Source organism: Coturnix japonica, chromosome 20, assembly GCF_001577835.2.
Source record: "Coturnix japonica isolate 7356 chromosome 20, Coturnix japonica 2.1, whole genome shotgun sequence".
NCBI classification, from domain to species: Eukaryota; Metazoa; Chordata; class Aves; order Galliformes; family Phasianidae; genus Coturnix; species Coturnix japonica.
Window position 1 is genome coordinate 4718897 of NC_029535.1, and position 13928 is coordinate 4732824.

Sequence of the window (13928 nt, forward strand, 5' to 3'; positions counted from 1 at the left end):
AACACCTTCAGTATTTAAAGGCTGTGTTGTTTATTCCAACAGCTCATATAGTTTTATCAAACCATCTTTAACACAAAACATGTCTCCTAAAAGAATGGTGTGAGATCCTACCAGAGATAATCTCAGCTAACAGCTTGCAAAGTTAAGCCTGAATTTCAACAGTCAAAACAGCAAAATGTTTCTCCCCTCCCTTTAACAATGCCTTAAAACACTAAAACCCAAAGGTAAAGATGCCTGTGGCTGATGCTGCTGGGTCTGTCAGTGGAACTCATCCATGTGGGGCTGTGCTTTGGTCCTTCCCGGGGCTGTATGGGTCTGGCCATGGCTGCAGGGCCAGCCAGTCCCTGCTGCTGCCTGCCCTGGTCCAGAGGCCAGCTCAGGGGTGAGATGCAGGATGAGGGCAATGTGTGGAGAAAACAACTGTTTAAACCTCTAACCTATGGAAACAGAATAAATAATAGTCTAAATTTGCAAAGTGGGAAGGTACCTTGGACAGGACAGTGTATATTATTACTGAAATAGTTTATTTCCCGTAGGGGAAAATTGCAACTAAGGCATCTTGAGAATGGCTCATATCACTACAAACGCTGCAGTGTTGCTCTAAGTCATCAGGGATGGGAGCAGAAGTCTTTCGGAGGTGCCAGTCCTTGTGCAGTATCTTGCAGTTCTTGAAACAAAACAGCTGCAGCAGAGTGATGTGACAGACATCTTGCTGGTCCTGGTTGGCTTTTGTCCATAGGTTCAATAACAGATTCTTGCTTAATGTTCACAGCAAGCCCCTCCTGCTGCCCCATCCCACCCCCTGTGCACTCTCATGGGGAGGGTTTGCTTTCTTGCTCCTTTGGTCTTGCTGCAGGGTCACACTCAGAAGAAGTGCTGGGTTCTTCACCCTCTGCAGAAGGGAGTGGGAGGAAAGCACAGTTACACTCTGCTGGGGATACAAGCGATCAGGCATCACCACAGCTGGTTGTATTCAGCTTGCCAGCTGGAGCCCCATTGCAGCCCACCTGGAGCCAGATATTTGGCTTAAATGTATCGGGTTATCTCATGGTGCTCCCAGAGCACAAGCCCTTCTCAAAACAGAATATCTGCTGATGCTGAGAGGGCGACTCAGGGCTCAAAGGAAAGTGCCAGGACTTTACTTCAGGGTGCATCAATAGAACAGTCCTAAACCAAGAGTCCCTTTCAAAGCAGGAGTGTGCTCTCTGTGTCTAACCTGTAAGGGCAAGATGCACATGGGCAGCCTGGCAGGTACCCAGCCTGCTTGCTGCCAGCTGAGCTCCAGTTAGTGCTTATTGTAGACAGATGCCCAGACATGTGCTGTTATGGACCTGTTTTAAGAGGTGCAGCTGGGGTCACAGCACACCCCCTCACATATACATGATTTTTATGAAGCCAAAGCTGTACCTAATGTGTACTTGGCCCTGGGAAGGCTGTTACAAACCAGCCAAAAACAGGCCCTGGGCTTGGTGGTCATGCACTGGGACCATGATGCTGGTTGCAAAAGACCCTCCCAGGCATCCCCCCACCACACCTGGCTCCCAGGGACTTTGCTTTGCTGTAGTTCCTGGCTGCACCCACCCAGGTGGGGTGTCCTGTGCCATCCCCAGTGCCTGCAGCCCCTCACCTGCCCCTTCGATGCCAAGCTCGCCGATGTCCTTGGTCAGCTTGCGCATGCTGATGGTGTTTGCATCCCGCTGGATGTCATGGACAGCATTCCTCCGGCCAGCCCTGTCGCAGGAAATGAAGTCTGTGTACGTGCTGGACTCTACCTCCATCGCATCTCTATACTCCTTCAATATCCTGCGGAGAAAACAGCTTTGAGATCAAGGGTGCTCAGCCAGCCTTGAGCCATGGCTCTGTGTGGGTTAGGTTACTGCATGGAGTTAAATTACAGCATGAAAAAATAGTCCCTGTAACTCCGCTCCCGGTCAGAGCGGCTTCTGGACTCTCAGGTAACGAGCTGCTGCTGGCTCTGCTGCCATCGGCTTTGTCACCATGTGCCTCCTGCTCTGGGGAAGGGGAGGATTCAAGCCCTGGATTCAAAGCTCCACATTTCAGCTTGGTGTCAGCCTGGCCTAAGCCCTTCTTCCTCCAATTGCCCTGGGAGCTTTGAATGGAGGCTGAATTTGGCTCTGCAGTGCTAAGGGGGGAACTGACCTGAATTAGTAATCAGGAATAGGGCTCTAGCAGGCACTCACCCAAATGGTCCAGGAGCTTGTGAGCTTTACAGACACTGCGGTTTGCATCAGTGCTGCCGTGTTTGTCACATTCATGTGTCAAGTGAGAAGGCTTTGAGAGAAGCAGCACTTTACCCTGTGAAAATCAACCTTACTGCAAAGGTTTTGGATCCCTTTGCTCCCATCGCTGCCAAGCGCAGAGAGCAAAGAAAGGCTCACAATGAGCGCGAGCCACCAGCCAGGTCCTGGTACAGCCCGGAGGGTGTTCAGGGCTTCATTTAAGTGAGGGTTTGGCAGCATGTAGAGTGGGGAGCTCGGCAGCTTTGGGAACACACTGCAAACATCCCAGTGCCTGGGTACCAGCGGGTCACGTGCTGCCTCCGTGCTGAGAATCGGGTGCTCCTGCTTCCTTCTGTTCACTCAGCCTGGCACCCGACTTGCTTTTCCTTGCAAAAGTTGGAGATCAGTGGCCCACTTGTTTTGCCCACTGCCCTGCTGGTGCTGGCAGTACTCGGAGCTGATCAGAAACACTGCTGGCTAATTAAAAAAGCCTAACATCTTGCATCCACTTGCTTTTGTGTCGCAGGGCTGATGCCCCTCTGAGACATTTGTTCAGCTCCCGCACTAACGCTGCTCAATATTGATCTCCCTACCGGGGAAGCCGACCATACAGAGGGTGCGGGGCTGCGCTCAGCTCCTCGGCAAACCCACAGCCCCCGGAGCCCCGCAGGTGGGTGATCGCGGCCCGTCGGACACACGGACCGAGTGCTGCCGCAGGAACCACCGGGAGGTGGCGCCGGAGCTCCGCGGCAGTACCCGGTTATCACGGGGCGGCCCCGACGGCTCCCGGTGCGCGGCTCTCCGGGCAGCTCCCCACACCAGAGCCCGCAGTTTCAAGCTCACTCGCCCTGCTGAGATCAGCTTTTTCTGCCACAGCTGCTGTTTGGCCTCAGCTTATTTTTCTATATAATCTCGTGAGGACGGGAATGAAACAGGATGAATGAGGTTCTGCTGCCAGCCCTGGGCTGCACTCAGAGTCCATCTGAAAGGAGGACACTTTTGAGGTGCCTCTCAGTGCCTCTTTCAAGAGCACAGTGGCCTGGAATTACCATGGGAGGGTTAAACTCAACACAGGACCGTGTACCCATTGAGGCAATGTGGCCCAGGTCCAAGTCAGAGGGCTCGGATGGGCTCTGCAGGCACACCCAGCACTGGACTCCAGTTTCAAGGAAGCCCTTCACATGATGCTGTATCTGCCCCTTGCCTAGGTTAAATGGGAAGGTTTTCCCTCTTACCTCATATTTTCCTCAGAATTTTGCTCTGTCTCTAACCTGGCTTTGCACAAATTGCAGAAGACTTTTGTGTCAGAAGAAATTCTGGACAGCGGTCTGCGGCACAGGTGGCATGAAATGGTAAAGGGTGACTTCAAGTCCTGCTTGGACATCCTCACCCCCTACGGCAGCCAGCACAGCATAGCAGGGGCTGTAAGGGAGGACGTGGGAAGGTTCAATACAGCAGTGGCTTCTTGGCATCTCTTGGCACCAAGAACCACCTGAGCCCACCTCATTTCCCTTTACAGAGCGGGGAATGGGGCCATATCTTTCTAAACACCCAGGTGATCGCAGCACTGAGCAGCCAGTGCCTACCACTGATTCCAGGACCACACAAAGATGTCCCTATTCCTGTGGCACCCAGGGATCATCCCACTGACCACAGCCAGCACGGGCCTGCACTGGGATGTTAAACCCAAGTCCAGAGGAAATGGAGCCCCACACTTACATCTCTGCTGCTGCTGCTGCTGCTGCTGCCCGTTACAAGTGGCCGTTGGGGCCAACAGCTCTGTGCACATGGCAGGGTTCTGACTGGACCATCCCTGACCCACAATGCCAGCTCCTGCTCTTTTGGGTGTCTGTGCCAAGGATCAACCTGCTGCCTTTTGCCCCTGGGAAGCGTAAAACCCCCAAAGCCAATCTAAACCTGGCCATGTTTCTAGGTTGAAATCTTCACCTTGTGTCAATGGTCAGCAGGGGAAGAGGGGTTTGACCCTTTTCTTCTGTTTAGGCATAACATCCCACCTCTTCTTGTATGGACAAGGGCACAGAGCATTTCAGTGCCTTTGAGCTCTTCGTGCTGTGTCTCTCGCCCTTTCATTCCTGGATACCTGGGCTATTATTAGCCCAATCCTGCTGGGGACAGATCCATAACAACAGCAAAACATAACCAGTAGCCCTGCTGGGCTTGTAAAATATTTACAGAGTAAGACAGTTTGCTGCAGAGGGAGCCTGGTAGAGCACACAGGCAGCAGCACCAGGATCTCTGTGCTCCCTGTGCTCTGCTGCGAGGTTCCCCACTGTGAGAGCCTCATCCAACCAGGAGGGAAAAAATCCCACAGGGCAAAAGTCAGCACTTGAGGTCAGGGGGTTTCCACCAACTGTCTGACAGCTTCCAGATGGAATGTCAGTGAATTTTCCATAGGCTCTGGTCTGGGAACATGCATGAGAGGTTGCACATCAAAGCAGGAGGGCTCCGTGGCTGGGTTATCAGGATTAGGGAGTATTTTTAGACCTGTACCAGTGCCTACCAGGCCTCTCTGTGGCCCAAGACCCCCCATGCATTTGAGCTTAGATCAGTGCCAGAAACCGGGTGATGCTGTTTGACATCACAGCACCTCCATGCACTGCAAGGGTTCTGCAAGAACAAAGCTTTTAGGGTTCTCCAGAACTTGGGGGAAAATGTCATTCATGTAGCAGGAGAGGACTTACAGCAGGGAGATGGAGGCTTAGCATGTAAAGTAGATACTGTCATTTGCTTTGGCCCTATTTTGCAATATGAAAATCATTTGAGCACTGGTAACTCACTGCTCAGCCTATGATTTAATGTTTGGCTTGGACTCCTGTAGGGGTTAGGGCCTGACACACCTTCTGTTCAGCTTCTCCCTTTTTCAGCACATCCTGCTCAGAGGGACCCCCACGCCTGTCTCTGCTGTCCCACAGCACCTCTGCAGCTCCATCCCTCCCTCCTGGTCATCACCTGGCTCCCTGCAGACACAGGAGATGCCCTGGCAAGGTTTCATGGTGTCAGACAACCCCTAGCACCCGGGGCAGGCTGACGTGCTGCAGCAGTCCCAGGGGAGCAGGGAACATTACTCAGCTCCCCCCAGCACACACCGACACCGCTTCATTAGCGTCACTCAGCACTGGCCTGGCTCACACTCCAGCCTCATATTTGCTGCACAAGGATGCCAGTCGTTATCCTCCACCACGGAAAACATCACAGTGTTCCTTGACAACTGAGCTTTTCCAGAGCTCCTCCCTCCCCTCAGCATCCAAATCTCATCTGTATTATGAGCCTCTTCTGCAGCTTCTTCATTATTGCTTTATGGAAGTAATTGGTCCCTCCATGTATTTGGAGTCAGTTACTGTGATGGTGATTGTATTTGTGTTTGGTTCCCAGGTTGAGCTTGTTTTCCACATCACACAGCTTCACTGTGTCCCCATAGTGGGCAGCCATGGGGTGCAGGGAGACAGAGCCAGGGCAGCCCCTAAATGTGCAGGGTTGATGGCTCCCAGCATCTCTTGGGGCAGAGCTGGTGTACCCTAAAAGTGCCTTTCCAGCAAAAGGAGCTGAGCCAGATTTGGGGCAGGCACAGAACCTGTCCTAGGTTATATGAGCTGCCTTTCTCTCCCATTTTCCCCTCCTAAAGCTGATCCTGATATGGGAGGACATACCTCTGCATAGAGCTGCCCGATACCCACCCATGCACTTTTCCCCTTGTTGTCCCACAGAGACCCCTTCAGTGCTGCAAAGAGTGAGCTCCACTCCACCACTATTCTTAGCTTTACTTTCTCCCAACCTTCTGTCTTTGTATGTGAATTCTCTTTTACGTGAGCAAAACTGTGGCTGCATGGAAGGTCTGCTAAGGGCTGAATGTCAAAACAGAGTAATAGCAGGCACTTAAAGCCCTTCAGCTGCAGCAGTCTCACAGCTGCTGTTGTACCCACGTCCTAGAAGGACTTGAGCATTGTTCCCACCTGTGATGGGCACAGAAACCCGCCCTGCCCCCTGCAGCATGGCTGGACCATTTGGATCCTCACAGACTCCTCTCCCCAGGAAGAAAAGCCCCTGCTTTCACTTCACCTTTCCAGCAAAGGCTGGAAAGTACCCAACAGTTCCATGGCTCTTCTGATTACACCAGAGCACCATGACCACCCCAAGCTGTGCATAGGATGTGCCCAGCACCCTGTGGGCTGCACAGGTGAGAAAATGCTGGTGAGCCTGAGAGTGATGAGATGCAGCCTCCCTGCAGGGCTGCCCTGGTGTATAAAGGGAGGTGAAGAGAAAGCAGTTGCTGGTGGGATGGCTCTGTTATGGAGGAAGGTTATGGCTGCTGAGTGGAGAAGGGCCTTTCTGCAAACATGGAGGTAAGTAGGGCTGGTGGTTTTTATGGTACAGTGGTGCTGGCAGGAAGGCACAGGACACCTATGCAGCCCACAGGGTGCCATGCTCATGCTGCATCTTGTGTCCACCTCTATGAGCCAGTGTGACAGGCCCTATAGCCTCCTTAGGGGCAGGGCTGTGCTGATTCCCTAGCAATAAACCAGGGCAGTTCTTAGGAGCCTTACAGTGGAATGAGGTGGGCTAATTAACAAAAATGGTTTCAGCTCTGCTCCCTGAGGTGTGTTTGACCTGTTATCTGTGCTGCTGTACAGAGGAAAATCACTTGTGAAGCTCACAGGGTTGGCGTACTGTTTGCTGGTGGTTCATGTGGGATGTGCAAGAGTTCCAAACAAGCTTGCAGGGTGAGCTGAGCCCTTCCATGTGGCTCCATACCTCCTCTCACCCAAAGCAGCAGCTCTGATGGCTGTGCTGCCTTGCTCAGCTCCCACCTGAACAGAGCTCCCTCTGTCCTCATGCACACACCTCACAGCATTGCTGTGGTGGGGGGAGGATGTTAGTGCACTGCATTAGGTGGGAGCAGCCGCTGAGCCCTGCTGTGAGCAGGGCAAATCCCCTGTGCGCCACTGCTCATGAGGGATGTGGGATCTGAGATATGAGCTGAAGTGGTGACCAAGATGCCTCTGAAGTACTGGGGGAGGTGAATAGACAGGCAGAGGATGTCTCCAGCATGTGTGGGAAGATGCTGGATGCAGGAGGTGAGCTGCTCTGGGACCTGCAGCAGTGAATCCAGAGATCTGTCACTGCTCCATCTGCAAACACCAGCTCAGTGCAGCCAGCTCATGAGTGACAAGAAAGCAGCAAGGTGACTGCGAGGCTCTGAGCAGCACAGGGGCACAGGAGGACTGTCTGAGCTGGCAGGCTCACCCCATACACCAGCGTCAGAAAGATGCTCAGCTTTGGGAGTTCCTGTGTTTTGATGGGGTGACCCTCTGTGCAGAGCAGGCAGCAGAGAGAGCAGGGTGGGCCAGAGCTGGTGCTGTGACACAGCTTGTGCATAGCTGGGAGGTATGGAAGGTGCAGCAGGAAAGTCATTACAGCAGGACCACAGGTGTTTGTCTCCTCTTAGCACCTTCCTAGCAACTAATAGTGCAGAGCACAGAGCTGTTGACTTATTGCAAAACAGGAAGGAAAAACCCCTTTTCCTTCTTGCATTAAAACTTTCCTGTGAAGAAAAATGTTATCAGTCTGTATTGGAATCCCTACCTGGTTTAGTTGACTTTCCTTCTAGGCATGATTTCAAACAGGCTTCACACACAGCAGGGCAGCGGCTTCTGGGGAAGGAAAACAAATATAAGAAAAGTGTCTGTGCTGTTATTAGGAAGCATAAAGCTCAATGGCTCTTCCCACCACCTGTGACTACAACAGGGGAGGGATCTGGGGGTGGTGAGCATCAAGAGGAGCACTGAAAGGCTTTTAGGGCTTGCACTAAGAGATTTGTCCTGCTGGGTCTAAGAGCAAAACCTGCCCAGTGGTCTGGGCTCACGGAGAATTTCCCTTTTGGTCTTACTTCTCCTTTCTTCTTGATGTGGGTGCATTGGGGCACACAATCCCCTGACTGGCGTCACAGGAAGGTTAAGTGGGTTCGGTTCTGGCAGTGGGGTACAAACAAATGATCATTTGCAGCCCTGCTGCCATTTAAAGAAGTGAAACTTTCATGTCAACTGCTTTGAGGCAGAAGGGGAAGCTTGCCTGGTGCTGGCAGCTGCTTTGGTTTGCCTTGTGTTGCTTTGTGCACAGCTGTGCCTTCTCCCTTGGTCCCCAGGCCCCTCTCAGACATTTCCTCTGCGGCCTTAACATCTGTGGGTGACTTGCAATCTCCTGACCTGCAGGGCCCAGCCAACAAGACATTTGCTTATTTTAGCAGCTGTTTCAGCTTTTGGACATTTTGGAACATCTCGGACTGCTGGTTGTTTTTTATTTCTTGCTCCCAGGGACAAATATTAGCAGACCAAAAAGCAAGAGATTAACCATTTAAGAATGTGAGCAGTAGCTCATTCAGCAGTTCCGCCTGCTCTGAGCTGGGATCACTGTGACTGCAATAATTCATCACCTTCCAAACCAGGTCAGATCTGCAGCTTTCCTCTTTATTCCTTGTCCCACTTCTAAAACTTACTCATAGCTGGAGCTGAACATTGCTCACTGGCTCCATCCCTACTTCAAGGACAGGGCACTTGCTGCTTTTATATGTCACTTTGCCCATCTGTTAAATGGAACTATTAATACTTCCCTTCCTCACTGGATGTTTCACATACCTGTAAGGCTTTGAGATCTGCAGATGACAGGCTTACAGAAGTGGAAAATACTAATGATGATCATGACAGTATCCAAACAAAGAGCAAGGATTTGACAACATGCTTTTGTTATTGTTTACTCCACTTATGGTGAAGTGCTTGTTGGAAATGCTGGACAGGAAAAGAAACAGCATTCCCACAACTCTGGGAATATACATTACCCTTTTGGGGTACCAACCAGGCAAACAAAAGCAGGAAGGAGGAAAGCCAGCTTTCAAAATCCTTGATCCTTTGTTTCTCTCCTTTGCCTTCCTGCCTCACTCTGGCTCCTGTGTCGTGCAGCCCAAACACTTCAAACCTCTGGCACTTCAGATGAGTTGCAAAACATCTCAAAATCCACAGAGCTGTGCCAGGAGATGCTTAAAGCAAATTGGAATGAGGATGCTGTGAACTGGAAGAGCCATCACTAAGCAATCCTGTACCTGCTGGGGTGTTGGAGAAGCCCCCTATTCACTCAAAAGAGCTGATTTTGGAGGGAGGGACCCTTTAGCAGCCGCTCTTCTCCACCCCTGCAGCCCCAGCCTCACCTCCATGTTTGTCCTCACTGCCCTAGTTAAGGACTTTGGCAGTGGAATGCCCTGCTCATCTTCTCCATATTCCATCCACCCAGCCCTGGGTGATGGGCAGAGCTGCAAGGGTCCAGTGTGGGCAGACTCCCTTAAGCAGGGAGTGGGGGCTTTAAGGATGACACTGGGGCTAGCTGCCGCAGCGGGACTAAGGCAGGGTGGGAGTAACTTGTGAAGAATGTTTTGTGTTTCTTTGATGCGCTGTAGGACCAGATTAGGCACTATGGATTATAGGGACCTATGTGGAAATGTCCAATGGATAGCTGCTCTTCAGGAGTGAACTGCAAGGGCACTGCCATCAGTATGGTGCATGCAGTTTGAGATCCAAATTGCCTCTATCTTTTTTTCAGCTGTTACCCCAAAGGAACACGTATATACACACAAAACAAAGGTAGTTCTCTCACCACATTGCTTCAAAATGAATACATGCTCCAAGAAGCTCAGAGTTCTTTTTAGCAGAATTCAGTGTTGTTCTGCACAGCAGATGTTAAGGTGCTGCTTTTGATCTAGAGAGGAAATCCCTTCTGGTTTTGACCAAGGTGATGATGGCAGACAGAAGGTTGTTACCTTGACTCATAGGTAAACATCAATCCAAATGCATCAGTGAGTAGCTTAGGGGCTGCTCCTCCCTGGGCAGTCTGAAAGACTATCTCATTTGGTATCCTATCTCCAAATATAACTGGCATCCTTGGCTCAGAAGTGCAAGAAAACTTGTAATTATGATGAAATATTTTTCATCAATTACTAATTGTCCTAAACCAGGAGGCTGTATAATTCTTACAATGCAATATCCTCATAATTACAAGCAGAGTAGTTTAGCTACCTCCATAATGAGCTGTTATCCAATAAAATGCCTTCTGAACTCCTACTGCCAATGATATCTAGAGACAATGAGCACCACAGACTAATTACACTTTGTGGAAAGAGTAATCCCAGTAAAGCTGATGACTCTCCGGTGGGGATGTTTGGCTTATTACATCATTGCAAACATCAACAACTGTTGGCATTTCAGTGCTGGCCTGCTCCCATGGCAGCAGATTGTGGCCAGCAATGTGTGGGCATGGAGGAGCCAGGCAGAGCACCGCACCTCTCAGGGCTGTGCTGGGAAGGAAGGATTTAGGAACATGCAGAGCAAGCCAGGAATAAGTGGTGCAAAGGCTTGAAAGGGAGTGTGTGTTTTGAAGTGGGAGAATAAACAGTTCATAGTCCAGTGCTGCTCTTCTTGCTCAGGTCCCAGGCTGAGCCCTGCAGTGATGTCTGTGCCTCTCTGTCATTGCCGTTGGGAGGAGCTGGGGACAAAGTACGTGCAGCAGCCGACCCTCCCCATTGCACTGGCTGGCACTGGTAAGCCCAGGGGAGCACCTCCCTTTATGAGTTGGTTGTTATTTCCTTCTCTCATCCTCTTTAAAGGATGGATACTGTGCTGGAAAACTTGTCTGGATTGCTCTATGTGTATGGCTTTGGTGACTCAAAAAATACCTTCAGCAGTGTGGAGCAACAACCACATTCAGGCTTTGAACATGAAAATGAAGACCACATCAGAGTGGCAGAGAAAGGCAAATAAGAAGCTGTGCTGTAGCTTTAGCTGTTTCTTATTGCTTTGCAGATTGATCCTCTGGTTGTGCTACAGACCAGTGTGAGCCCAGGAGGACCATTAGATTTGTGCCTGACCCCTGGAAGATAGGGATAGCACTTAGGGTTTGGTTGGAGGGGTCGGTGCTGTGATCACTGGTCCTGAAAGATGGGAGTCCCCAGAAAACGATAACAACCTGGACAATGTTTTTCACAGCTGCCTTTTGGAGGGCAGGGTTGTGAGTCCGTGTGTGCAGTCATGCCTTCAAGGAGGCTCAAAAGTAGATTTTCTTTTCCTTGGTAGAAGAGAGTAAGGCAAAGGGGAAGCAAAACAATGCTTGCTAGTTCATTTTAGCCTTTACACCTGGTCAGAATCAGCCACTGTGATACTGAGCTGCTGGAAGATGCAGGCCTATGGATATCTTTGGGTTTTTGTGCTTCTGCTGTGCTGCAGCCAGCCTATGTACTTTACTGTAATGAGCTCCTGTTCTTTGAGGGATTGCAGTTCTCACCCTCGGAGTGAAGATACATACAGAGGGGGACTTGGAGCTCTGGGCCCTGTCCTGTGCTCGGGGTATGTGGAACTTTACTGGCAGAGCCACGTTCATAAATGGCCATTTAGTCTGTATCTGTGCTATGAATTAATTCAGCCATTGGGGATCCCCGGTGCATCCTCCCTCCCCAAGACCCTGTTCCTGATTACAGCAGACATAAAACTTCTCAGACAGCTGGAAGGGCCCACCTTGCTCACAGGGGACCACCCAAGACCCCGAACAGCCAAAGCACACTCAGAGCCATCCAAAGAGCTATGCTGACCGTGGGCAAGCACAGCCCAGAGCCTGAAACCATGCACTCCCTTGGAGCCGTCCTTGCAGCTTCCGTGTCACTGCCAGAGCCTCACCTGGCACAGACACATCCCCTCCTTGCTTGTCCCCCCATGCCATTCTACGGCCATTCCCCCACGGAACACAGCCGTGCGTGGTTCTCGTTCTGCGTGTGCGTTTGCCCCCTCCCGACACAACGGGAACGTTTCCCTCCCGGAGCGAGGTGTTGCGCTCACTCCCTGCTGCCTGCGGGAAACCGGAGGGAGGAGAACGATACGCAGCTCCGAGCCGGAGGAATTTTCAGAGTCCCCTGAGAATACCACCGCACAGCAGTTCTTTTTTTATCCCACGTCTGTGCCTCTTAAAACACTTGCTAGGGCAGCTGGATGCCAGCGAGTCCCCAAGTCTGTTTGTGAGGCTCTCGGCTTTGCCAGGGCTCGGGGCAGCCCCGAGTGGCCACGGGCACGGAGCCCAGCGGCTCCCGGAGGGGCACAGCGAGCCCCGATGTCGTAAGGGCTCCGGTCTGGCCGGTTTCTTAAAATAAACGAGCGAAAGGCAGAAAGGATGCTGGAAGTGCCCGTGGGGGTCGCCGAGCCGTCCTTTGTGATCGCGAAAGCCGCTCTCCCCGCCGCCCCTCCGCAGCAAACGAGGAGCGAGACGACTTCCAAAGCGAGACGCAGCGCACGGCTCGCACCGAGCAAAGCCCCGCCGCGGGCAGCACAAGTTACGTCCGTAGCAACCACCCACCGGCATCCCCCGGCCGAGCACCTGCCCTCGCACCCCGCTCCCGGCCGAGCACTTACGGCGTCCCGCCGCCTCCGGAGGAGCGGGGCTGGAAGCGGCGGCCGGGATGGCTGCGGGCAGCTCCACGCTCACGGCTTCCTCGCTCCGGGAGCCGCTAAATGAAGTTGCACTTGTGGGGCCGAGGGGCGTGTTCTGCTCCCCGCCGGGTGAGTCCCTGCCTGCTGTAATCCAATGCTCGGCCTGATGATGTCAAGCAGCCGCCGCTCGGCTCCTACCTTACAGGCGGCGGGAGGGATCCGTTTCCTCCTCGCGGGGATCTTTGTTTAGCTTTGCATTGTAACCTCATCTCCCGGCAGCTGCGTGTGCCCGAACATCCTTCCTTCGGTGCGCGGCTCCGGCTGCCGGGCTCTTCCTCGCCGTGCCCCAGCTGTCTGACAGTGCCGGCCGCCCCGCACCGCCCCGCACCGCCGTGCTGAGCCCTGTCTCTCGGGGCCGTCTCGCAGACAGCTTTGTACGCGTCTTTCCGGGATGCTTTTTGCACTGCGAGAAGCGTGCCCCGTGCCGGGTGAAATTCGGAGCTGATGACAGTACGTTAATGTTAAGGGGACGGTGTTTGGGGCAGGGCAGCGCTGCTTGCCAAGCACCTGCCTCTGTGCACACCCTGCTGGCAGGGCTCACGGCCAGGGGGAGAAGGAGTTCTGCCCTGGAGTGTCTCCTTGAGTGGTGTCACCTCTGTGTGTCCCAGCTGCCTGTGAGATGGCAGCAGGTGACAGTTACACACAGCTGATGTCCTGTGCTCACTGTCCTCTCTCGGCACAGCCCTCCTGGTAGTGGGCAGCTGCAGGCACCCAAGTGGGGCAGGTGCTTCCTCCTCCTTTGCTGGTCCAGCCTGGAACCGAGGCTCAATAGCACTAAATGCTTGGCCAACAGAATGAAGGATGCGTCTTTTTCCACTGTAAAGATGGTATGAGCCTTGTAAGTGGGAGAAGAAGTACACATAAACTTGGCTGGAGAGACCTCATCCATCTCTGCTGGAGCCAGGGGAGGTCTGCTTTCAGGCTGAGCACACAGCCCGACACCCTGCAGGGCACCACACAGGTCCTGCAGGAGCCCTTCTGCCGCTGTCTGCCATCAGCCCTCTCCTCTTGGCCTGGTGCCACCTGCCAGCAAGCTGCTGATACCCACACCCTGCCATCGCATGCAGGAAGAGATAAAAATACCAACAAAAGCAGCCAGCAGTGCAGGAAACGCCCTGACGGCTCCAAGGAGGCACTGACGAAAGGGAAAGGACCT

At 52.6% G+C, this 13928-nt stretch overlaps 1 protein-coding gene across 4 annotated transcripts; it reads right to left on the bottom strand.

Moving 5' to 3' along the window:
* Nucleotides 1-6: 6 nt before the first annotated feature.
* On the bottom strand, nt 7-13204 carry PKIG (cAMP-dependent protein kinase inhibitor gamma). Of its 4 annotated transcripts, none has more exons than XM_015881478.2 (4): nt 12911-13204; nt 7842-7909; nt 1628-1803; nt 7-892 (listed from the first exon to the last, which is right to left on the bottom strand). In XM_015881478.2, the coding sequence occupies exons 3-4, from the start codon at nt 1776-1778 to the stop codon at nt 813-815; spliced, it is 231 nt and encodes a 76-aa protein (XP_015736964.1). In that variant the 5' UTR covers nt 1779-1803; nt 7842-7909; nt 12911-13204; the 3' UTR covers nt 7-812. The 4 variants fall into 4 exon arrangements, with proteins under 4 accessions (XP_015736964.1, XP_015736962.1, XP_015736961.1 ...); XM_015881476.2 differs by lacking the exon at nt 12911-13204 and adding an exon at nt 12695-12878; XM_015881475.2 differs by lacking the exons at nt 7842-7909; nt 12911-13204 and adding exons at nt 3476-3662; nt 3960-4053.
* Between the last annotated feature and the right edge of the window lie 724 nt (nt 13205-13928).

Bases quoted from the DNA above. Each gene is read 5' to 3' on its own strand.
- PKIG (XM_015881475.2), bottom strand. From the start codon at position 3,624: ATGTCCAAGCAGGACTTGAAGTCACCCTTTACCATTTCATGCCACCTG. The intron at 1,804-3,475 runs GTAAGAGGGAAA...TTTTCTCCGCAG, and splicing joins AATTCTGAGGAAAATATGAG to GATATTGAAGGAGTATAGAG. The intron at 893-1,627 runs GTGAGGGGCTGC...TCCCTTCTGCAG, and splicing joins GCTTGGCATCGAAGGGGCAG to AGGGTGAAGAACCCAGCACT.